The following is a 25,766-nucleotide window of genomic DNA, read 5'->3' as shown; positions in this document are numbered from 1 at the left end:
TCTTGGTTTTCTTCATCAGAACTAGATTTAAAAGTTTGCAGTGGGAGGAGGAGGAGATGGGTGAATGGTAATAGGTAGGGGCTTCTTTGGAGAGTGATGAAGATGTCCTCAAATAGGATGAGATGGTTCTAAACTGTACAACTTTGTGAACATGATATGAATTCTAGCTCAGAGTATTTCAGAAGTTGGTGGGAGACGTCAAAGGGTGGGAGCTGTCTGCGCCCTCCCGCTGCAGCGCTCCAGAGCACCAGTGTCTCCTCGGGGGGGCTTTTACACACATCTGATGCCCTAGTCTTTTTTGTTGTTTTTTTGTGTTTGTTTTTTTTACAGCTGCCACCCAGGGGACACCCCTTGATCTCCTGGCTCTAGTGGCCAGTGAGTGTGTGTGCATGTGTGTGTGTGTGTTCGTTCCTGGGTCCCATGGGACTATAACAGACAGATAATTCTCATTTTTTTTTTTAATGCACTTAAGCACTGTTGGTGGGACTATAAATTGGTGCAGCCACTATGGAAAAACAGTATGGAGGTTCCTCAAGGAATTAAAAATAGAACTACTATATGATCCAGCAGTTTCACTTCTGTTTCGAGTTAGTGTTTTCATTTCTCCAGATAAGTACCAACTTGAAAAAATATATGCACCCCTATATTCACTGGAGCATTATTTACAATAGCCAAGATATGCAAGCAGTCTAAGGGTCCATCAATGGATGGGTAAAGAAAATACGATAAATGTATACACACACATACACACAATGGAATATTATTATTCAGCCATAAAAAAGAATGAAATATTGCTATTTATGACAACATGGACGAACCTTGAGGGCATTACGCTAAGTGAAATAAGTCAGAGAAAGACAAATACCACGTGATCTCACTTATATAGAAGCTTAAAAAACCTGGAGCTCATAGAGGCAGAAAACAGGTGGTTGCGAGAAGCAGGGAGTGGTGGGGTGTACAAAATGGTATATGCAAAAGGTACAAACTTCCAGTCATAAAAGAAATAAGGCATGGTAATGTAATGTTCAGCATGGTGACTATAGTTAATAATACTGTTATATACTTGAAAGTTGCTAAGAGAGTAAACCTTAAAAATTCTCATCACAACAAAAGAAATGGTAACTGTGTGGTAATGGATGCTAACTAGGCTTACTGTGGTAATCACTCTGTAATATATACAAATTTGGAACCATGTACATTTGAAACTAATACAATATGTCAATTATATCAATTTTTAAAACAAAGTTGGTAATAAACAAAAAACTCAAATATATTTTGCTTAAGTTATTTTTGGTAGTAACCAGGCCACAAATTATCCAGTTATCCATTCAGCAGACATATACTGAATACCTTCGGTGTGTCAGGCACTGGTCCAAGTGCTAGGGGTCTTCAGACACATCAGGAACTCCCACCCTGGTCAGTTTCAGGAAAAGGACACAAATATCTAAACCAGCAATTCCAGCGAACAGTGACAAGTTTCCCAGATCTGTCATTTGGGAGCTTTCTTTGGCCATTTGGGATCTGAGGTGGCACTAGGATTCCCCAGAATAGCTCCTTCAAAATGAATTTTACCTTTTAGTTAATCTGAATAAGAACTTCTAGGCATTTCTCTGAAAAATTAATTATTGAATGATGTATTTGGAATCTTTCCTATAAAAATATATATTCCTTTTTTTTTGAGTTGTATATTAACATTATTCTTTAAGAAAAACTAACACTCATCCTTTTTTCCTCTCTTTTAGTTCTATCATCTGCATTATAATGGACCATGATATAATTGAGCAAATTTTCGGACAGTTCTCAAAGGCAAAGGAGACTTCTTTCCGATTGCATCACCTTCTCATCACATTGAAAAAAAGCACTGAAAACCAATTACTGGAAAAATTGACAGCCAGTGTTCTTCACCATCTGCCATTTATCAAGGACTCTGGAACAAAAGTGTTCCCCCATTATGATACATTGATTTTCAGTATGCAGATGGACTGCATCACATAGATTTTTCTCAGCCAGTAACCATACAGTTATACAAATCGTATCTTCCAGAGCATGGAACACTCCAATCAGAAAAAGATCACCATTGGTTGTTGAGCTTTAGGAAGAACTGAAAACACATACGGTGTAAACAGTACCTTATGTTTCTAAAATCCCAAATGTAGGAAAAATATGCAGACATACAGATATATAGGCCATCTCTTAGTAACAATATGAAATATACTTAAAGAGCTTTTAAAACTTTGTATTTTTGTACAAAATATTTGCTTTTTTATAATTTTTCCTTTTTTCCTTTTTTTTTTGTCATTTTTACCAATATAGTACATGAAGCCAAAGAAAACAATAATGGTATTAATAAAAACTCATAGGGTTTCTTGTCAGATTTAATTCTACCCAATGGCAAAGAATTTTTTCAGTTGTGGTTTAAAAAATAATTAAATATATGTGTGTGTGTATATATATATTTTTAAATGTATCATTTCCTCAGAGGAGTCCGTCACTTGAAATGTCTAGAAATGTCCTTGCAGACCTGGGCAGGGTAGGTCAGGCCTGAGCACATACGTGACTCTCCGTCAGGTAGGCTCTGCGTTGAGCCCATCACCAACCGACAGAATGCTGTGTGTCTGCCAAGCTCAGAGGAAGCGGTCAACTCAGGATTTGCCTTTCCGTCATTTTGGTGGAGTCGGGGGTGGTGGAGAGGCATCTGTTGGGAAGGGCAGAGCACCTGAATCTGGCCATCCAGAAGACCCTGTTTTTGGCTGAGGTGTGTGTGAATATACTTGGTATCAGACCCATACCCGAGCTGACGTTAAATGTCAGGAAAGGATAGCATCACACTGGCCAAAGGCAGAGATGCTAGAAAGATGGGAACAGCTATGTGCTACCTGGAAGGTTTGTGTTTTCCTAAGTCAGATTCAAAACAAAAAAAACACAAACATAATTCCGAGGCACATGCGTGATGAAATGCAAGAATAAAATTTTTGGCCACTTGGTCGAACTCTTGCAAAGAACCTTTCCTCTGAGCCCATCTTCCTTCTACTCCTTGACTTGCCATGGAAAAGTCTAACATGACATGTGCTGAAAATAGGCTTGGATGTAACTGATACTCAAAGGTAAGATTTCCATTCAACAGATTCCCTCTCCTCCCCTCCTAAGGAGCTCCCCAGGCAGTGCTGCTACCTATCCCACGTACAATGGTCAAAGAATAAAGACAGAGTTTGACTTTCACACCTGCAGCCGTGTGGACTGTGTTGTCTTGCCCTGGTCACCATTCGTGTGGTGTCTGCAGCCCGGGACTGGCCTTCTCAGCACCTCGATGCCCTGCTGTCCTGTCCACGAGGCCTGGTCCAGTTGGCAGGACCCACTGTCATCTGGACCCACTGGACTCTGGTACTTTTTTAGGCTCAAGACTTTCCTTCTGAAGATGAAACTATCCTCTTTTTCATCCTCTTCTGGTTTTTTCAGGTGTCAATTAAGATTCATGTCCAGAAGCAACTTGAAATTAAATGTCTGATGCCATCATCAGATTGACAGTGGTGCCAGTGCCCCAGCTGAGGGTGCTCCTCTCCCAGCCCTAATGACTCCCTAGAGCTTGGCATTTGTCGGGCTTCAGTCAGATGATCGCATGTCATCCTCCCAACAGTCCTGAGAAGTAGGCGTTACTACACTCCCCATTTTACAGTGGGAGTGCGCTCGGGGAGGGGACGTCATTTCCTGGGTCACATCATCACCAAGGAATGAGGCAGGATTCAGACTCAAGCTTTGAAAATGTTCTAATTTTCTTTCGGAAGCAGGGTCCCTCTTAATAACACACAGAATAAAATCAGATGAATAGCACACATGACAAGATGTCTCAGGTACTCCTCTGTACATGTAGCTATTTATACACTAGGTTTCTGCTTCCCTGCTCACGCTCATGCTCTTCTCAGAGGAGAGTTTTGGTAAAATATCATGAGGTCTTCAGGCACCTGAGTTGCTGTGTGCTGTGAGAAGATGGAAACTGTTCTCTTTTTAAGTGACTCTTGAAAGAGTGAGTGCACAACCCAGAAAGAAAAACCCTTTCTTCCCTCTTCTGTGATCCATGTTCACCAGCTCTTCCTATATCCTGCCTTTTAGAAGGCAGAGCTCAAACTAAAGCAGACAACACACAGTATACCTGCTTCCATTTTAAAAAACCAGATATTTAAGGAAGGAGAAAGCTAGATAAATCATACGTCCCTGTGTAAATCAGGTAACAATGCGAGCATGTGTACTTTGCCTCAGGTGACAAAACTGATCTCTTCACGTTCAGCTCTTTCACATACATTATCTCTTCTAATCTTGGGGCAAAATCTTTTCCCCTACTTTAGCCATGAGGAAACTGAGGCTCATTTGAAGACTTGTCCGTTGCCCACATCACTGTCATGCAAATCTGATCAGGTTCCTCGTTCTTATGTCCCCCACAGTCCATCCTACCCCTTACCCCCAGTTTAAAACCTCCTGAGTTGTCTGCAGGACACACATTCAGGGGAGATCAAGTCCTCGGTGACCAGGTTCCCAGCCACACATCCAGCCTTCCCTCCAGCTGCGTCCCTGCCCCCCTCACCATGCACCAGAACAGCCTTACAAGCCCCCTACAACTTCCTCCATGCTCTTTCTTACCCCAACACTCTACCTGGGTATCCCTTCGCTAGCTTTTTCACCTGGAAAGCACCTTTAAGATTCAGCTCAAGCATCACTTTTAGCCTGAATCCTTTCCCCACAAATGCACCCTGAAGGGTGCTGATTCCCCCTTCCATGCCAAATGCTACACACAAGTGCTCTGAGTAATATGGGAAAAACTCTTTCCCTGCGATAGATGATCTACAAATTAGCTACATGTTACCGAACTAAGAAGAGACAGGTAAATGTGGACAGTCAGCTATGAACTCCTAAAAGCACTGAAGAGTAAGAGCAGCCAAGCAGGAGAAATGAAGGCATTCATGTTGACAGTAGTCGGTTATTATATACCCACTATATTGGATATTTGTATAATAAACATCATGAGTGGAAGACGGAGTGAAAAGAATCAGCCGGCTGAACAGATTCCTTCTATTTCTCAAAATATGGCCCTGAGTCAGGGAAAGGCTTTAGAAACCTTTTCGAAACAGCAGCGTAGTGAAGTATCTCTTTCCTTACTGTTATACTCAATGGTTTCAAAGTCTAGGTGAACTTTTGCGGTCTTTTTAAGAATGTATTTCTTTGTACAATAGCTCCGTTTTCCTGGAAAGAGGCCCTTAATGGTATGACATCACGCTTGTTGTATAAATCATAAAGCAGATGTTAAAGAGATTTTGCTCCACACGTTCATCCTTTTTCCTTTCCTCCTAGATATCCTGGTTCAAATAACATGCCCGGGTTAACACCGGGCAGGCAACCGTCCAAAGAAAAGCAAGCGTAAGAAAACCAACCGTAATTCTGCAGGATCAGAGCCCCTGGTTTTCACATTTTTCAATGAATGAGCCTATGAATGAACGATCTCGGTCCAGCCCTGCCTGCCATAGCCAGGATGGGGCCCCCGCCTCCGGCCTTCCTCCAAGGACTTACTCGCCCTGAGTTTATACAACAGGGATCACCCGTGCCACCTGGGCGGGAGGCAGCTGCCAGTGAGGAGACTCCTGCCAACAGCTCATCCCGGCAGGTCATTAAATGGGCTTAACCAAAGGGTCTCGCTTTAGTCCTCTTGGCCAGGGCTGGAGAACTGTCCTTTGGCCAGTCTTCCAGCCTTTGCTGCCAGAGTTTGCCGTATTCTTTAATCATCACTCATTGCCGTGACCCACTAAATCGTGCCTGCAAGCTGCAGGGAATTATAAGATTCTTAAAATCAGTTCCTGTGCCTTAGAACTAAGGAGCTAGGCCAGGCCTGACATAAACCAGCACAAAGTCCTAGCTCTCATAACACCGACTGCGGGTTAGGAACTTGACATAAACTATCTCCAAACGCTATGCAAGGAAACTGAAGATCAGAGAGGTTAAATCCTTTTCCAAGAACTGGGATTTGAACCCATGGCCACCTAGCTTCCACCCCGCCATGCTGTCTCCTGTGCTCCGACAGTAACCTTCCCGAGTGTCTGGGCTCTCAGTCAAACCACCAAGTCTCTCTCTCCAACAGAAGCAGCGAAATAGTGGAGGAATCCCGATTTGTACATTTTAGGTAAAAGTACTAGACCAATCCTTTCGTTACCAATGAGCAAAGAGGCAAAAGTCCACTCGGCACCCATGCCATGCATGTCCAGAGAGGTCTAGTTTGGGAAAAACCACCCTAGATTCTAGAGTAACTAAGTCTTTTTTTCCCACAAGAGTGCAAGGTGGAGAATACAGTTGACCCTTGAACAATGTGGGAGTTAGGAGCACTCATTGTCTGCTCATAACTTGTAGTCCACCCTCCACATGTGCCATTTGGTTCCTCCACATCAGCAGTTTCACATCTGCAGCTTCAACTGCTATGGATCGTGTAGTACTGTTGTATGTATTTATTGAGAAAAAGGCATACCTCCTCTTTCAAGACACTTCCTCGAAAGTCTCTAGCCCTTCCCTTAATTCCCCCGAGACCCACCACCTGCACACATCATCAGCACTTTGCTTCCAACCAAAGCACAGCAGACTGTAAACCGTGCTCCGGGGAGCCCAGGGTCCCTGTGAAGGTGCCACAGTGGTCGGGAGGAAGGTACTTGCAAAGCACATGTAGCTCCTGGTCACTCTCCAGATGGTGACATATTTATTTCACACGACATGTCATTTGAGGTTTATTGTTTAAAAAAAATTTTGAAAATGTGGAGGCAATGCACTAGCCTTTAGCTTTTTATGTACATAAATTGTATCCACCCAAAATGAATAAAGTAAATTTAAATATCTCCAGATCAAGGAATCTGTGTTCTCCTTTTGTTCTAGAGGCAGATGAGTGATGGACAAATGGAAGGATGGATGCATGGATGGATGGAGAGATGCGAGTATGGATGGGCGGATGCTTGGATGCATGGAAAGGCTCCCCCATCAAAAGCAGTTCCTCCACAGCTTCTCCCTCCTTCCTCAGGATCTGCAGAAGTATGTCTTTTTGCTCCTACGTAAGTCTCACCGGAGCATCTCTCCTGGAACTTCAACCAAACTTCAAAAGGCCAACTAAAGGGGAGCTGAAGGGCAGAAGGGATGTGGGTGAGGCTGGCTGAACTCAGCTGCACGAGGCAGCTCCAGGTCCCGCTTCCTGAGTCCTGAAAGTGGCATAAGAGGAAAAGCACAGAAGCCTGATGCTGTGGGAGATCCTGCTTAGGCAGACTCAAGGCAAGAAAGCATCCCCAGGGAACTTGCTTACATGTTCTTAAAAATCAATAATCCTGCCCCTACCCCCCCAAAAAATTCCTAGCTCTAACCTTCCACCATGATGTTCACAGATAGTAAAATGAATTTAAAAAATCATTTTTCTCTTGCTTAATCAGCACCCACAATGGTCATATGTGCTGGAGACACACACTACCGTGGTTGTGATGACGTGTGATGTGTGATGATGACAGCATTAGGACCCCTGCACACACTCTTCTGAGGCCATGAAAAAAACATCTGCTCAAGATCATTTGGGTTCACTTTTGGACTCTGTGGCTACAGTGTTTGGGAACTACAAAGTCCCGGAATTACCTCCTCCTGCTTTCGTTTTCCATCGCAGGAACAGGGTCGCCTGCACTGCGTTGCCCACAGTCCGCAGGAAGAACTGGCAGCGTGGTCAACTGGCCCTGGCATTTGGGGATACTGGCTCCGTAACTCAGCTCACCCACGTGCACCCTGGAATCTGCCGGTCCGAGCAGGAGGGGCCAAGACCCAGCACGGCATCGAAACACAGGTTGGAACTGAGCCCCCCCAGGCTGGAGCCGGCCACCAGAGACCCCCACAGGAAGGCGCGGGGCCCCACCAAAAGGCAGATCAGGCTGATCTGTCTGAATATGCATATGAACTCTGGATTCTCATCCTTTCTGGTCCAGCCCCACTGCTGTTTTTGAGAAATAATCCCCTACTTGGTGTTAGAGATTATGTAAGAAAATACCACTTCTCAGAAGAAAATAAACCAATCCCCAAGATTAGTGTGTAAAGGACGAAGTCCCGGACCACACAGCCTGAGGTGTCCCAGAGCTTCACATCCTCCTGGGGCCCCACTGATCCCTGCTGTCGTCACAGCCGGGAGGGGCGGCGGGGGAACATGGCTCCTTCAAGCCTCTCGCCCAAGCACAGACCAAGTCCCTCCCTTCCTTCCTTCGCTAGGTTAGAAACTCTGAAGAGGGTGTACAGTCAAGCCAGAGCACAGAAAGAGATAAACAGTCACAGAAGCATGCAGTTACCAGGCAAGCAGAGCCTGCCAGCCACGAAGGAGTCCAGGAAGAGAGGTCTCACCTGGACTCCTCCCTTACTGCCTCCATCACCTTGAAAACCCTCTCTCTGGGAGCACCTGTTAGACACCCAGCCCCGCCAAGTGCCCCTCTCCCACCTACAGATCCACGGGTCCACCCTGAGAGACACCTGTCTCAGGTTACTCACACAAAGCCAGATCTCAGCCTTCAGATACAATCCAGCCTCTCCCTACAGGGGCCTGCACCAGAATGACCAAATCTCAGTAATAAATATCCAAAGCCATGAATACAAGAGACAGAGGAAGGGAGGGGGAGGGAGGCAAACCTGAGTAAAATGGCCAGGCAGGTGATACTTCAGCCAAAGAAGCCTGTCTCCAAAGGTGGGCTCAGTTATTAAGGGGAGGAATCTGGGGAGAGGAAGTCAAAAGCGGGATGACATTTACAAGTAGACCATGATTTTTTTCCTTATCTTTATAGACATTACTTTTTCAGAGCAGTTTTAGATATACAGAAAAGTTAACCAAACGCTACTGTAGCCAGATGATCAAGGCCAAAATTGAGTCATAAATCACATGGCTGGTATATGTACCCTTGATACGATGTAACAAAAATTTACACACTTTACCTCTGTGGTCTTTCTCCCAAAAGCCTATAAAATCAGTCTACTTCTGTAGAAAACATCGGACACATTCCTATGGAAGGATAGCACACAAAACATCTGACCAGTCCTGAAAACTGTCAAGGCCACCAAAAAGAAACAAAGAATGGGGGGAGGGTAATAGCTAAGTGGTAGAGTGTGTGTTTGGCATGCGTGAGGTCCTGGGTTCATTCCCCAGTACCTCCATTTTTAAAAAGTGAAAAATAAATAAATAAACAAACAAACAAACAAACTCACTAAGAAAAGAAAGAAAGAAAGAAAGAAAAGAAACAATGAATGAAAACCTGTCACAGCCAAGGAGAGCCTATGGAGACGTGACAAGTCCACATATGTGACATCCTGGATGTGATCCTGAGACAGAAAAAAGACACTAGGTCAGAACTAAGGGTATCTAAGTATGGACTCGGGTTACTAATAATGTATCAATATTGGTTCACTGATTATAACACATTTTCCACACTCATGTAAGATGTTAAGAATAAGGGAAATTGGATGCTGCACATTAGGGAATCCTCTGTACTACCTTCCCAAATTTCTTTTGTAATCTAAAACTGTTCTAAAAAAATAAAGTCTATTGTATAAAAAGTTAAAGTTGCTAAATTAGATACAAAACTATACTAATAGGGCAACAGGGCCATAACCTGAGTTATTTCTTCAGCCAGACAGAAACCATCTGCCCCCCTGCTGGACAAAAATCATTGGCAGATTATCAACTACCTTCATTAACATGTAGCTTTACAGGGTTTGAGCCATAACCAACGTAAGTTGTCAAAGTTGCATTCCCCTAGAGGTTCTGATGGCCCTTTGATGGGCTTGTTGGTCAATGTGACAGAACGACGTTTGCACGGATATCTATTTGTCCTTTCATCTTATTTCCAAGTTGGATAATTTTTATCCTAACATAACTCCTAACTTTTAAAAAAAATCATTATTTTTCAGAGCAGTTTTAGGTTTACAGAAGAGCTGAACAGAGTGTACAGAGTTCCCACACACCCTGTCAACCACCCCGCAGTCTCTGCTCTTGATAACACGGTTTGTTGTGTGCTACACTTGGGACAACTGATGAACCAACAGTGCTGTTAACTGACATCCACAGTTCACATGCGGGTTCACGTGACATGCAGCCATCATCACAATTCCACACAAGACAGTTTCACTGCCCTAAAAATCCCCCGTCCTCCACCTATTTATCCCTTGCCTCCTCCGCTGGAGCCCCTAGTAACACTTATATTTCTACTGTCCCTATAGTTTTGCCTTTTCCAGAATGTCATATGGTTGGAACCACACAGTCTGTAACCTCTTCTTATTGGCTTCTTTCACTTAGTAACATGCATTTAAGCTTCTTCTATGTCTTTTCATGGCTTAATAGCTCATTCATTTTTAATGCTGAATAAGATTCCATGTCTGGCTGTACTACAGTTTATTTATCCATCCACCTACTGAAGGATATCTTGGTTGCTTCCAAGTTTTAGCAATTATGAGAAAAGCTGCTATAAACACCTGTGTGCAAGGTTTTGAGTGGACATACGTTTTCAGTTCCTGTGGGTAAATACTAAGGAGTGTGATTGCTGGATAGTATTGTAAGGGTATGTTTAGTTTTGTGAGACATCTCCAAAGTGGCCGCACCATTCTGCATTCTCAGCAGCCGTGTATGATCCTGCTGCTCCACATCCTCATCTGCATCTGTAATTGCCAGTACTCTGGACTTCGGCCATTCTGAAAGGTGTATAGTGGGTAATCTTTGTTTTTTAACTGAAATATTTAGTCCCATTATAAGTAATGGAATTGTCGCATATTTGGGTTTAAATCAAGCATCATGTGTTTTGTGTCTCACTTTCTCATGTTCCTTTTCTCCCCTTTCCTGTCATTTTTTGGATTAAGTTTTTTTTTTTTTGCCCCCTTCTCCACTTTTGTCTTGCTATTTAGACATTATTTTGACATTACATTAGTGGTTACACTAACTTGGAAAATATAATATTCTCTTTGGCTTGTTAAAATTCAATTCATTCAAACTGTAAAAAAAGTTAACCTATTTCTCCCACCCTGACTCCCTTCCTCTTGCAATCACCAACACATTCTCTGTATCTATGAGCTCAGTTTGTTGTTTTTACAAGATTCTACATAGAAGAGATCATACAGTATTTGTCCTTCTCTGTCTGACCTATTCACTCAGTATAATGCCCTCAAAGTCCATTCATGTTGTCACAAATGGCAAATTTTCATTCTTTTTCAAAGCTAAATAATATTCCATATATATTTACCACAATTTCTTTATCCATTCATCTATTGATGAACACTTAGACTGTTTCCATAGCTTGGCTATTGAGGTAAATAATGCTGCAGTAAACACGGGTGCTGCATATAGCTTTCTGAATTAGTGCTTTTGTTTTCTTCAGATAAAAACCCAGAACTGGAATAGCTGGATCATATGGTATAGTTCTATTTTTTTTTTTTTTTTTTTTTGGCAGGGTGAGGTAATTAGGTTTTATTACTTATTTTTAGAGGAGGTACTGGGGACTGAACCCAGGACCTTGTGCATGCCAAGCATGCACCCTACCACTTGAACTACACCCTCCCCCCCACAATAGTTCTATTTTTAATTTCAGGAATCCCTGTACTGTTTTCCGTAGTGGTTGAACCAATTAACATTCCCACAGACAATGCACAGGGGCTCCCTTTTCTCCACATCCTCACTAACACTTGTTACTTCCTGCCTTTTTGATAATAGCCACTCTGCTAGGTGTGAGGTGGTAGCTCACTGTGGTTTTGATTTGCATTTTCCCAATGATTAGTGATGTTGAACATCTTTTCATGTACTTGTTGGCTAACTGTATGTTTTCTTCAGAAAAATTTTTATTCAGATCTTCTGCCTATTTTTCAATCAAATTTTGTTGGTTTTGAGTTATATGAGTTCTTCATTTAATTTGGATATTATCCCCTTATCAGATCTATAATTTGCAATCATTTTCTCCCATGAGAAAAAGGTTGCCTTTTCATTTTGTTGATGGTCTTCTCTGCTGTGCGGAAGCTTTTTAATTTGACGTAGTCCCACTTGTTTATTTTTGCTTGTTGCTTTTGGTGTCAGATTCAGAAAATCATTGCCAAGACCTATGTCAAGGAGCTTACCGCCTATGTTTTCTTTCAGGAGTTTTATGGTTTCAAGTCTTAACATGCAAGTCTTTTATCTCATAACTCTTATACTATTTTCTTTGCTACTAGCTAGACTCAAGATTCTGACTGGTAGGTCACAGATAGCACTGTGGCATCTCACAAACCCACTGCTAACGTGCAGCCCGATGTTGATCAACGTAGAAATTTCATTTGGGGGCACAACTACAATCCTTACTGTTACAGAGATGTTCAAAAGATGAAACACAGAGGTGAGAAGGTTGTAAAAAAGCAATATACAGCTAAGTGGAACTTACTGTAAGGGGGTCAAAAAGGTATATTTTTATACATTTTTTAGTACCAAAGGCAAATTTTATGCTAATGTAAACATCTGAGAGGAAGGCCAGGGCAGTGAAAAGGTCTTCTCAAACAACATGGCCTGAAAAGCTGCTCGGTGAATGAGGCAGGAACCGTGGAGGCTTTCCTAACACCAGGAGAAAGTGTTAAACCCCAGCAGTGACTGCACGGAAACTTACTGCTTACTTGCTTGCTGTTGTTCTGAGTATTTTGATCTCTTCAAACAGGCCACCAAAATTCTAGCATATGAGACTGGGCTAGAAATGTTAAGAGTTGAGAATCAGTGAGCCAGGCTGTCAAAGTGTCAAAACTAAGAGAAAGCCAAAAAGACGGGAACAGAGTGAAAGACTGATAGATTTCTAACCCTGTCGGCAAAGCCTCTGCTTTTGGCATTGGGCATTAGGCAGGAACACCTCCGGGTCCATCCAGGACAATATTACATCGCAAGAAGACAGCTCATCTGTTGGAGAATTCGTCTCCCACCCACTGATCCCAGGAGAGAGAGATGAAGGGGTGGAGGGAAAGTAATTTTTCATCTAGCTGAGCCTTAGACCACTGTCAATGTGGTAATTACATGACGCTGGCTGTTTATTTTGGTAATTTATCGGGGTAAGTTACGTGGGATCCTTTAAAAACTAAGTTCATTCAGTCACTTAGAAAAACATTTTCAACTGGCTTATGTGTGGAGCAATAAAGTGTGAAAGTGACATAGCATCCAAATTGCAGCCATCTGTGACTGGGCTTTTCCCACTTGGGGGAAAGAAAATGGTTAAGCCTGAAGGATAGTATTTCTCTCTGTTGCTCCGACTCTGAGGGAATAATGAGATCCTGCTGGGGACACAGTGGCTTGGGGAGGCGAGCACAGAGGTGGTCTGGTGCACTTCCAAAGCTGTGTGCGAGCCTGCAGCACGAGACCCTGGTTATGCAGGAGGATTAGTGAACCTTGCTGAACAGGGACTAGGAGTGCCACGTGCCAACACACAGACCTGCCCCAAGACCCCTCAGCACTTCTCAAACATGAATTAACTTGAGCACCTCTACTACAGAGCACAGGGCCAGTGATTCATTCATCTATCCATCAAAGATTCATATAGTCAACCACATAGGACCTCCATACTGTGTTCTAGATCCTGTGCTAGGTGCTGGGGACCTTTCTTGAGTACCCTGGAAAGCAGATCCCAAGATAAAGGCTTCATTTCCCTCTTCCACCACCCACTCTAGATTTCGCTCACCCTTGGCCAGTCCTCCAGACAGCCGAGGCCCTGAGTCCTTCACTGCCTTGGCCTCATCAAGCCATCGCTGTGGAAGTTGCCCACTTACCATCATTCCTGCCATGAAGCACCACGAGACACCCAAGTGAGTCCTCTGGGTTCCAGCCAACTCCTCCATGCCTTCCTTATGTAGCAGCAACCCTACTCCTCATGGTAGTTAGAGTCAATTTCCCAACAATGGACTAATTCTCTTCTTCACCAGTTCTTCCACTGACATGAGGAGCCTAAAATGACCCGGCATAATCACAGCCCAAGTTCAACTACTGCCTGGTGTTCCCCCTGTAGGAACCGGAACCTTTAAAGTAGCAGAATCCAATGTTCCAGGCTTGAGAAGCAGTGGAGGTGAGAGGATCCACACCCACTTCTACCCCTTGGTTCTTGTAGCTGTGGATTCCAGTCATTGGGAACGCAGCACTACAGCTACTGACTTAGTGCATACACTGCACACTGGAGGACGGCTCCCTGAATCTACAGGTCACTGCCCCAACGCCAGAACCCTAGCTGAGCCTTCAACAGTCTTTCCACTGTCCCATTAGACTAGCTGCTTCTGGTTGATCAGATATCTGAGGAGACCAGTGGACCTCATGGCCATGTGCCCAGTCACAATGTTGTGTAGGATGCCACTGTTATTGTTGTTTTTTGTTTTGAGGGGAGGTAACTGGTTTATTTATTTTTTAATGGAGGTACTGGGGATTGAACCCAGGACCTTGTGCATGCTAAGCATGCACTCTTACCACTGAACTATACCCTCACCCCAGGATGCCATTTTTAACAGATCAGAGATTCTGTGAGCCCTTGGGTGGTGGTATTAATAGAGACACGCGGGTACGGAAGGTATCAATTTCGGTAGGAACAAGGTGAAACTGAAATCATTCGGCCATCAAGTGGGTGGTCTGGTCGCCTCAAGGCTCATCACCAGAGGTCCACACCCACAAGATGAGACACCTTGTCTACCTTGTGGCTGAGCGCTCCCTCTGTAGTGGGAGTTCTCTGGTGGGCATGAATGTAAGATGCAAAGATACACACACTTTGTGCCCACAACCATAGTCTCAGCCTCATGCCTATTTCCCAAATTTCCTTACCATGGACCCTCCAATGTGGTTCCTTCTTGGCCCCGACCAAGCAGTCAAGCCAGTCACCCTTATCCAAGAATTCGTATCAGTTTGTATCTCAGGTTGCTTCTCCCTCTTTATAAAGCGAGCCACCCAGTATGCTGCTTGCACCTCTGTCCACTGGTAGGATTCCCTTCACCACTTTCTGTTAAGGCCACCCTGGGAGGGGCTGCAACGGGGCAGCAATCCGTCTCCAGCTAGAACCCAGGTCCTGTGCTCTTTCCCTTCACTGTGCTGGTAAACGGACAGTATAGGTGGCTGGTTAACTTTCCCACTGTAGTAGGTTCAGGACAGAGATGTGAAATGAACGCGGCTCTTTGGCACTTAAGTCTGTGCTTTTCCTGGGTACCCATCCTGCCAAACCAGAAAGCAGTGCTGGGCTGGGGAACACGTAGCTTCTCCCATCAGTTCTCTGCCCAACAGGTGGTCACTGCTACTCCAGCAACTGGCCAGAGCACGATGCCCTCCACAGAGCAGGTCAGAAAAACATCTGTGTGCCAGACCCCACCCTGCCCAGTGCTGAGGGGGACACTTTATGCTGTGGCTGGGATTACCAGCTTGAATGCCACTGCTATAGAAAGATGAAAAACCACAATCTGGTTTGGGCCAGTTCTGGCTCACAAGTTGTGCCGCAGCCAGCTGAGAGACTGGCAACCCTGGGAGAATAGAAAAGTTAAGAAATCTGCCCTGTGTTGATTTTTCAAGGGACTTAGAAGTTGATGGATGCTTCACAGTATTTAGTGACTAATGTCCCTTCCTTTTTTCTAAAAGCTCATGTGGTAAGCATTTATTTCCTGAACACCTGCCAAGAGAGTAATTTTTTCACAGGTGGAATATCATTTTAAAGTGCAAGATGAAGTCCCGATCACAAACACTATCAAGGCAGGCACTTGAGCCTACCTATAGCAACTTAAGAAGTAGTGCCTCCTTTTGGTTTCAGGTTTGGGGAGTTCAAGAGAAAAAGAGAGACAGAAACTTCCCAAAGTTTCCGCAGTGCTTATTTTTCTCTAAGAGTCAGGCTTGCTTGTTGGATGAGAACGGTCAATCCAGGACAGCTGGCAGCTCCAGGTAAAAATGTGCCTATGACTTGTTTTTAGTTGTGTTATTATCCCTTTCAAGCTAAGGTTGCAGGCTGGCAGCGCCCTAAAGGAGGGTGAGAACTGGTCAGCACCCACAGCTCCCCACTCGGGAGGCCTCCAGAGCCTGGAGCGGGGCCGCACTGGGACTGACCCAAGCCAGGCCTTCCTGTGCCGCCCAGGGTCAGAGCCGCGCCCTCAGAACCAACCTTCACTTGAACCCACACTGGACAGGCCAGTCCAGGGGCACATACAGATTTGCTAAATGGATGTTTGTGTTCTAAGAAGTGTCTGTCAAATCCACAGTTAAGACTGGAGGATGGTGAGAAAATAACTACTATGGGAACTGCTACCTGATTTTGCCACTGAGTGAAGGTGTAGGCATTTCAATCCAGAAAGTGCTGAGTGAAAGTAAGGTATTTTGTCTTAAGAAGTAGAAATACAGTTAACCTGGGATTTTAAAATCTTTCCCCAAAATAACAGTAAAACTTGTCTTAAATGAAACTGGTTAAATGCCTTGAGTATTATGAACCTCCTTTGATTAGTAAGTCAAATTACTTATGGACTGTTGGAAGACAAATCTTGTGCTGCACAAATTGCCAACTGATCACTTGGGAAAGGAACCCAAGGGTCAGGAAGAGCTCTTTATCGCACTGATGCAGAAAGACACACAAAGCCTGACCCAGATACAGAGCGGGGCCGGCACGGCTGGCAGATAGCTTTCATGGTTGAGCTGAGGAGACTGCTGCCTGGAAGCTCTAATAACAAAGAGAAGAATGGGGAGTAGGGGAAACACTGCCCAGGGTGAAACACAATGGACAGACTGGGAGGATCTGGGAGGGGTCTGGCTTCAGTGGAAAAACACAAGATGTATAAGGATCCCACCATTCTAGGTTCTTCCCCACCCCACCTCCTAAACACTTGAACCCAGCTAGACAACATACTTAATTACAGGTATCTGCCCTTTCTATGAGCTCCATCATGGTTAGTTATGGGAAGAGTACATTAATTTCGATAACACGAGATGCTACAACAAACAGCCCCTCAAAAAAGTGTACAATGGCTCAAAGACCATAGAATTTTCTTTCTTTCCCGTAATTCAGTGTGAGGGAGATGCTGTTTAGCAGCCTTTTCCACACGGCAATTCAGGAACCCAGGCTCCATCCGTTTTGTGGCATTTCCTAGGGCCTTGTCATCTTCTGCAGAGGGACACTGAAAGGGGGACAAGTATGAAGAAGCCTCTTAAAAACCTTGCTTCTCAAAAACCCTAGCTCCAAAGTGACATGTAAAACTTCTAAACCACTGGCTAGAACTCTGTGGCATTCTATGCCTGCTTGCAAGGGTGCAAGAAATGCCGCCTAGCTTCATGCCCAAAGGAAATGAAGGGGGTTTTTTGGTGAATGGCTAACTATCTGCTTGGAAGCAGATAAATGCTTTACTCGTTTTTGCATGTGTGCCTTCTGCTGTGCACTGCAGGGTTGGTGGTAAGTAAATATTAGTGAAACAAAGCAGTGTTTGAGTGACTACTGAGATCATAACAATCATGATTATAAACGTGTGGGGAGCTGATTATGTGCACCTAAGTCATTCACACATTGTCTTACTTAATCCTCAAACTTTTGTGCACCTTTACAGCAGGCACAGAGAGACTTACTGGAAGTCATTTGGCTGGTGAGTGGCAAGGCTGGATTCTGAATCCAGATTCCTTATTCTTACCCACGATGTTTTGCTGCCTCCCAGAGTGTAACTTTTAATCACAGCTTTTATTCATGCACACAGAAACCAGCTTCGAGAATTCTGTAACCCAAAGTTTAGTGTGACATAGTGTATCTCAAATTGGATTCCTGGATGGGGTCCATTGAGTTCACCGTGAGAATTTTTAAGTTTTGAGTTTCCATTGTAATGATAACCTTTCCAAAAAAATGCTGTGGAGGGTATGAATCTCAATCTGCAAATTGATGTGTGGAAATAAATTATTTAATTCTCTATAATTCAACTTAATCCCTAATTTTAAGCCTACCATTCCACCAGGACAGACCACTTAACCTCAAGTCTCCTTGCCCTCCTCACCCCACATCTCCAGGGCTTTGTCACAACTCCATGACCTTTCACAGAGCCCAAACACCAAAGAGTAGGGGGCTGTGTGGGAGCAAGGACATATGTCCAAACAAGTAGCCACTGAGATGTGCCCCTCAATCTCATTGCAGTGCCTCCCACTGGCCTCTCCCAAGCAGAAGCCAAAAGGTAAGAGGGACCAGTGATGTAATTCATAATGATCAGCCTCCAAGGGCACAGATCAGGATGGAGAATGGACAGTGGACCTGGAAGGACGGATGGAGAATATGCATCAGACTGAGGAACAGCAGATCCAAAAAGGACTGTTTTACCTGGAGGCTTAGGGAACATCCTCATTTCACAGAGGAGGAGGCAGGGACCGATGAAGGCTGAATAACCTGCTGGGTGGGGATAACACTAACACATCACAGGCCCTGTGCTGGGAATTAATGGAGATAATGCACGTGAAAGAGCTGCCTGGTACTTTAGCACAGCCTCGGGAAATACTAATTCCCTTCCCTTTTTCATAATATTTTCAAAATGAGTAATAGAAAGAAATTACTTGAATGGAAAACGAACAAGGCCTTATCTTTAAAGAATTCCTTCCTCTCAAGAAAATCAACCATAATTTGCCTGGAAATTTCCAGAGTTTCATCACCTAGAAAGCCGTTCAATATGCAAATAAAAGAAAAAGGAGGAAGAAGCCATCGCGAAATAAGAAAGGCGACACTCATGCTACAAATCCAAGTGAAAGTCTGGTTCCCAATTTTTGAGAAAGAAATGAAAAGGAACGTCAGAGATACAGTCTTTCAAAGTTTACGTTCCCACACAGCATGCTCAAACAGCACTTAGCTCCCTCATGAAAGGAATTTAAGAAAGGAGAGTTGCTTCATTCTGGGCACCCAACTCCTTCCTGTAGCAGTTTGGGTGGGAGTTTTTCCTCACTTTCAAGGACCTGTTGGTCTTTATATTTACCAAGGCTCAAAGTTCAAGCCTCGCCTTGAAACACAGCTGCCCATTTGACTTGCTAACCCAGGTAACATCTTTTCTACTCTGTTAGCTCTGCAGCTCCAACTTGGGAGCCCCTGTCTTGAAATTTTAGTTACCGCTTCAAGCAATACCCTCTCTCTTCCTCTGTGTCCTAGTGATTACATCCTCGGGTCTAAAGCAGATAGACTTACATTGCTCCCTTATTTCAAACCCACTTCCTCATTGGGGTTCAAGCTAAAAACAGATTTCCACACGGCACAGAGCAATGGTTCTTCCAGCAGAACATCAGCGATTGCCTCCCAGTCCTTTGCCATACCACTTCATGCATGCTCTAAGAAAAACTACCCTGTAGCTCAGAGCAGACTCAACGAACATGGTTGACTAGATCAGGGATCAGGTGGTGACTAAGATGAGACTTAAACAAGAAGGATTCAACCAGTTAGAGCAGGAGAGAAGGCTTCTTCCGGAAGAAGCAAAAATGTACGCAAAAGTTATTAGACATAAAAGGAACTGAGAGTAGCTCAGTCTGACTGCAGAGTATGTGACTGTGAGGCAAGACAAGAGAAGTGCAATATATAACTTACGACTTCGGAGTCAAATACATTCAAGTTCAAATCCTAGTCGTGTAAACAATTTTTTAAATTCTGAGTCTTGGTTTCCTCAACTGCACACAATGTCTCAAAAAGGAAGGAAGCAATGAGATCACGTATCTAAAGCATGAAAGACGGTGGCATGTGATGTGTGCTTAGTATATAATAAATCGTTATCAATATGAGTATATCAATATAAAGGCAGATGGGTTAGGCAGGGCCACAGTATGAATAGTTTTGAGTGTGGAGCTAATTCAACTAGGTTGAAAGCTATTTGGAGCCACTGAAGGATTTTTAACTGGGAAAGGATTGATCGGGTTTTTGTTTTTATTAAGGCAGACATTCGAGTACCAGGCAGTGTCCTAAACACGACGGGAGAGCTGTTTGAACAAAAATGCTTAGACTCCCAGTCTACGATGCATTGCCAACAGCGGCTGACGATTTGGTGTAGGTCTGGTGCTGGCTTCAAAACAGGAAACTCTTCACCACTTTCCATTTACAAAGTGGGTGGAAGGAAGCTGGAGCTGGGCAAAGAAACGCTGTAGTGGAAAGTCTAACCAGAACCAAGTGGCAGCCACCTCTTCCAGCCCCGACGGCAAAGTGCTTCATTTCCCTCTAAGACGTAGCAATAAAAATAGCACACGCTAGAGGGAAGGTCAGGAGACCTCACGAAATGGTTATAACTTAGTAACTCCCCCTGATGTAGGTATGTATCACTTATTTTTTTTTAAAATGACGTAGACAGCCATTAGAGGAATCCCTTGAAAGAAAAAACACCATCAAAGTCAAGCTGAGCCTGACTTCTGCAGTGTGGATGGAGCTGAGTTGCTCCAAACTAAAGAAAAGGATGGGTTCTAACACAGCACTGTATGTATATACCATTTTCTACATTAATAACTTACTTACATTATTTGCATTGACCAACTCAGTTAAACGGTCAGTACCGGAATCCACTTCAGATAGGAATACGTCTAAATACAAAAAGTTCATTTTTTTGTTTGTCTTTCTTCTATACTACTTTAGAGGAGCTATTTCCCTGCAGAAGCTGACCTCTAGTGGTAAGAACCACTTATTTCAGAGAAGGTATCATTCCAACGGAATTTAAGATAATTTGTGTTATCATGGAAAGAGGCAAAGTTAAACTCTCATATTTTAATAGTAAAAAAAAAATAACTTCATCCACAAAATGCTTTTCCCCTGGCAATCTCAGAAGTTTCTCTTTTTCCTCCACAGGCTTCCTCATTTTGCTTATTACATACTTATTGAAAACGACAAAAGGAAACATGGTCACTTCAACCAGAGATGTATTCCCACTGAAACAAGTATATCTAGCTCTTTTATTTTCTCTGCCTTACACACTAATTAAATGAATACTTAAAAATTTATTCTTCAATTTGATTGATTGATATTTGGTGTTTCCAATTCTGTGGCATTACCAACAGCACTGAAATAAACATTCTTGTACATGTCTCTTTGTATATAATGTGTAAGAAACCCCCTTATGTTTATACCTAGAGTAGAATTGTTGGATTGAAAGGTATTACATCTTCAACCTTACTCGAATGCCAAATTCTATTCCAAAATGGTTGTACCAGATTATATTTCCATCAGCTGAGTGTATGTAGCTCACCTCCCCACCAACATGTATCAGGCTTTTCAACTCATGCCAGCCTGACAGATGAGAAAACAGTATCTCATTGTTTTACGCATTTCCCTGATAACTCATGAAGCTAAGCATCCCTTCATGTTTCCTCTTCTGTATGAATTTTCTGTTTATGTCTCTTGCCGTTTTTAACTTGGTTGTTTGCCATTTTAAAAATTGATTTCTAAATCTTTTTAATATGTTCTGGACACTAATCGCTGGTTATATGAGTTGCAAACATCTTCCCCCTGTCTAAGTTCTGCCTCTCCGTTTTCATTATCGTGTCTTCAAGGAGGCTGAAGTTAATTTTAACATTGCCAAAATTATCTCTTTGCTTTTGTGGTTTATGTCGTTTTTGTATTTTGTTGGAGAAATCGCTTCCTATTCCACAGTAATTAGATATATTCTAAATAATTTCATGGAGGTTTCTTCCAATCCCACCCTCACAAATATACGAGCTTCTTTCCACCCTTTAGGTTTCAGCTTAAACATCATTTCCTCAGAGAGGTCTTTCCTGGCAACTCTATTTAAAGATAAATACCACCCAAGCATTCCCTAACTCAGTCTCTCATTCCTTTGGTTTTTAGTGACCTTAGGGCCAAGTCACTTAAGCACTTTTCACCTCAGTTCTTCTCCTAGAAACTGGGAATAATAAAGAACACCTACCTCGCAAGGTTGCTGGGAAGATTACATGTAAAGAACTAAGATTTCAAGCACGCAATAGCACTTAACAGATGCTACTGTATTTTTAGCAGCATTTATCACATAGTGAAATTCTAATATATATATATTAGAAAAATATATATAATCCATTAATATTATACTTGTGCCTGGCAGAGAGTAGGCACTCAATAAATATGTATTGAATGAATAGTGCAATATTAACAATATGAAATGCTTGAAAATTGCCACAACCCTATATGAGACAGCAACCACTCAGTTTCCATGTAATTCCTTTTTCCACAAAAAGGTAAGTTCCAAAATGTACAGAAAGTGCCAGCCCTCCTCCATTCTTTTTCTCAGCTCCATTCCTCTCCCAATGCAGGAGCCTCATTCTTGTTTGCTCAATTTTGCTTCTCAAACATCAGTTCCCTGTCAATGTAATTCTTTCAATCCACTTAAATTACCTGGAGAGAGAAAGGGAAAGACAGCTAGAGCCCGGAACCTGACCCAGCAAAAGCCACAGTCCAACATCCTAATGCCGTTGACTGGTGACATGAACATAAAGTCTCCTTTGTCCTGGGCTAGAGGATAAAGACCAGAACGAAAGCAGACTAAGCTGCCTTCTTGGTCCTCTTCTCCGAGATCTCACCACTCCAGTGCTAACTTGAATCCAAGTGAGACACAGCAAGGAAAAGAAGAGGAATAAAGGTGTGAATGCTTAGAACTCACCTCAGCCACCCTCGAACTTCCCTTGGAGGGCATTGCTAACAGAGAGGCACTCCCTGGCCCGTTCTACCTCACTAGCACAAGAGGAAAAAGAGGGGCTCACTGACTGTAACTGAAGGGTCTACATGTTATTGGATGTCTGCCCTTTGAATTATTATCACATCAATTCATACATAATTAATTATTGTAATTATTACATTGATACATCAAGTATTATAACATACTTTTTTTAAAAAAAAGTGTTATTAATGACAATGTGATCCTCACCCTTATACAACTGTAAGGAAATAATTTATGAGACATTAACTAGGCCCACAGCTTGGTGAAGATTCATGAGTTAACATTTGTGAAAAATATAGGCTCAGGGATTCAAGCTAGGGGGTCAAACCCCAAACTCAGCTTTCTCTAGATGTGTGACCTAGGACAGACGAACCCATTTCCTTGCTGACATGTAACTATACATAATGTCGTTGTAGAGTAGAAATAACGCAAGAAAAGTGTCTGGCTCATAGGAGGTCCTCAATAAAACCTGACCATTACTTACATCAGTATAACACGGTGTAAAGAGAACAAAAATTATAATCAAAACCCATGGGTCGTCTTGTTTTCCCAGTTACCTCTGCCAAGAACCCCATCTGAGTTTGCTCCCCTGTGTGTGAAATGGGCATAACTGTGTTATTCACCGCAAAACATCACATACAGCATCAAATGAGTTACTACACGTTAAGTGCAGTGGGAAGTATAAGGCATTTATTAACGAAATCTAAATGCTAAAAAAGTTCTACGGTAGTGATTTTTGAGGGACATCTTTTTAAAATGCATTGCCTACTGCCCTGCCTTACTGAGAACCACCTCACCCCGAGGTCTCAGGATCACTGATGTCTGGGACTTCTTTGCCCTTTTTAAGTTACCTACCATCAGATTGCTGTTTTTACATAGACTTTTTAACAATGTGTGTGTTAAAACATTTAAAAAAATTAGCATTTTACCCGTTTTAAAGCATACACCTCAATGTCATTAGGTACACTTAAACCGCAACCATCATGACTATTCATCTCCAGAACTTTGTCATCATCCCAGACTGAAATCTGTACACACTAAGCAGTAACTCCCCGTCTCGCCCCTGATGATGGCTGCCCTTCAGCCTATTGTTTATCTGGTGTTGCTTCACTCATTAGCAACAGTTCATTTGCTCTCCTTCCCACAAAATATACTGCTGGCTGTAACTTGGTAGGAACCATAAATGCCATTTTTAAACCCGTAACAATAATTTGGCTTCAAAAATTAACGCAGTCTGCTCCCAGCTTGGTTTTTCAGCTGTTTCTATTCAGAATCCAGTGTTAATGTCAAAATAATCAGCTGTGTGTCTCTATGCTTTCTTCTTACACACCTCTGCCCATGCTGCACTCTCCATTTGGAACATCTTTCCTATTCACCTGTCCCCCTCTGACCTGTCTGTTGGAACCCTTCAAGGTCCAAACCATATTCTGTATTCTCCATGAAGGCTCCTTCACCACCTCAGACGCTAGCTGTCTCTCTCTCATTTGATCTCTTACAGCAGCTATTATACAAATTAAATGACCAAAATTATACACTGTAATTGCTTCACTTATGTCAACCAGAGCTCCTCAAAAAAGAAATTAAGCTATATTTTGTTCATGTATTTATTATTCATTCCACAAATACTGTCTTGTGGCCAAAGTGCCCAAGAAATGTTTGCTGAATAAGCACAATTCTAAGTCACTAGGCTTTGACGGATGAGTCAATAAACTCAAGCTCTTCTTCTGCTTGTATTTTTGTAAAAAATAATTTTATTTACCTCTAAGGTCTTAGTTGTGCTCCAGATAGATCAGCTCCCTATTAAATCAGTTAATACCAGCTTGTCTGGGCAATTTGGAAATTTTATACAATGAAACCTGAATGATTCTGTTGATTCTAAAAAATCTGCAACGTTCTGGGTACCCATTGCTGTTTACAATTTCCACTTAGGGACAAGACTATCTATGCAAAGGTATCTTTTTGTTAGCAACCTGTGTTCTCACTGGATGTCAACGAAGGCAACAAAATAAAGCAAGCCTAGCTTTCCTCATTTAGGGACACGTTTAGGGGAGTAAGAGCTGGTAGGAAGTTCCTCGTGTTTGGGCCAGTGCTTATTTCCCCACAGCATAATTCCAACTGAAGAACCTCCTGCCGTTGGTTTCTCATTAGCCAAGCCTCTCTTACTGGCCGAGTGAGAAGAGACAATGGAGGAAATTACCGATAAGACAGGGTTTTGCAATGGGTGCCTCGACCCGTGACGCGGCGCCACTGTTATCCAACGAGCGCCGAGTACTGCACTCCCCACCATCTTCCTCTTTCAGTAAAGATCTCCACGTGCCAGCAAAGTTGACTCATTCCAAAACACTCCCAATAATACCTGAGTGGCTATAGAAGCCACACTTACATTCATTATTTCATTCGCGCTTCTCAGCAGCCCAGGGACACAGGCATTGCCTCTACTTCTCAGAAGAGGGGACTGCTCCTGTGCTACAGGGTCCATGAACTATGCAAACCCGGGGCTGGGACCACTCCTTCGGGGATAAAGGCTGCGGTCCGGGGTTCCACAGCCACAGCCTGGAGCTCTCCCGATAAACCCACCTGCCTCGGATTCTCGGGCAGCGGTACCTCCCCTCGCGGCCCATTGAGCCCAAACCAGGAGAACCACAGCCACGTGTGCATCCCAGCCTGCACCCCGCAGAGCCTTCAGGGCGAGGCCGCGCATATGCCGTCACCCCAGGGGTCACCCGCGAACCCGGATCGGGCACTGAGTGGCTGACTCAGCTTCCAACGCCCACCCGGACTCGGTCACCACAGGCGCTCCCATCCGCCAGCTGGCCCGCGCCTGTGCTCGCAGGCCGCTCTAGCCACGCACAGAGCCGGCACTCTCGTTGCTCCCGGCGTGACGTCATCGGCGGGCGCCACGGCGCGGCAGCGGGCACGCGCAGGCGAGAAAATGTCTCCGACGCCGCCACTCTTCAGTTTGCCCGAAGCGCGGACGCGGTTTACGGTGAGCGGAAGGCGGGAGGGTGCGGCCCTCGCCCGGCGCTATTTTTTGCCCTCCTCTCCTCAAAGTACTCGAATTTTGCTCTGAGGTAAAGCGGAGACAGAGGCGTGCGCGCCGCGGCGACCGGCTCCCG

General features: G+C 43.7%; 2 protein-coding genes across 3 annotated transcripts in view; both read left to right on the top strand.

Annotated features, from left to right (window-relative positions):
• COLEC12 (collectin subfamily member 12) overlaps positions 1 to 3,219 on the top strand; it is a 153,291-nt gene extending 150,072 nt beyond the window's left edge. The window contains exon 10 of the mRNA XM_064481552.1: positions 1,743 to 3,219. Within this exon, the coding sequence (XP_064337622.1) occupies positions 1,743 to 1,762 (20 nt within the window). The 3' untranslated portion in view covers positions 1,763 to 3,219. The remainder of the gene's footprint in view (positions 1 to 1,742) is intronic.
• A 22,317-nt stretch (positions 3,220 to 25,536) lies between these two features.
• Positions 25,537 to 25,766, top strand: part of THOC1 (THO complex subunit 1) — a 43,475-nt gene continuing 43,245 nt past the window's right edge. For both annotated transcript variants that reach the window (XM_031439095.2, XM_031439094.2), the window contains exon 1: positions 25,537 to 25,636. In XM_031439095.2, the coding sequence (XP_031294955.1) occupies positions 25,583 to 25,636 (54 nt within the window). In that variant the 5' untranslated portion in view covers positions 25,537 to 25,582. The remainder of the gene's footprint in view (positions 25,637 to 25,766) is intronic.

The sequence above is a fragment of the Camelus dromedarius genome, chromosome 32 (assembly GCF_036321535.1).
Source record: "Camelus dromedarius isolate mCamDro1 chromosome 32, mCamDro1.pat, whole genome shotgun sequence".
In the NCBI taxonomy this organism is placed as follows: Eukaryota; Metazoa; Chordata; class Mammalia; order Artiodactyla; family Camelidae; genus Camelus; species Camelus dromedarius.
The sequence above is the reverse complement of the archived record's forward strand: the minus strand, read 5'-3'. Positions and strand labels throughout refer to the sequence as shown.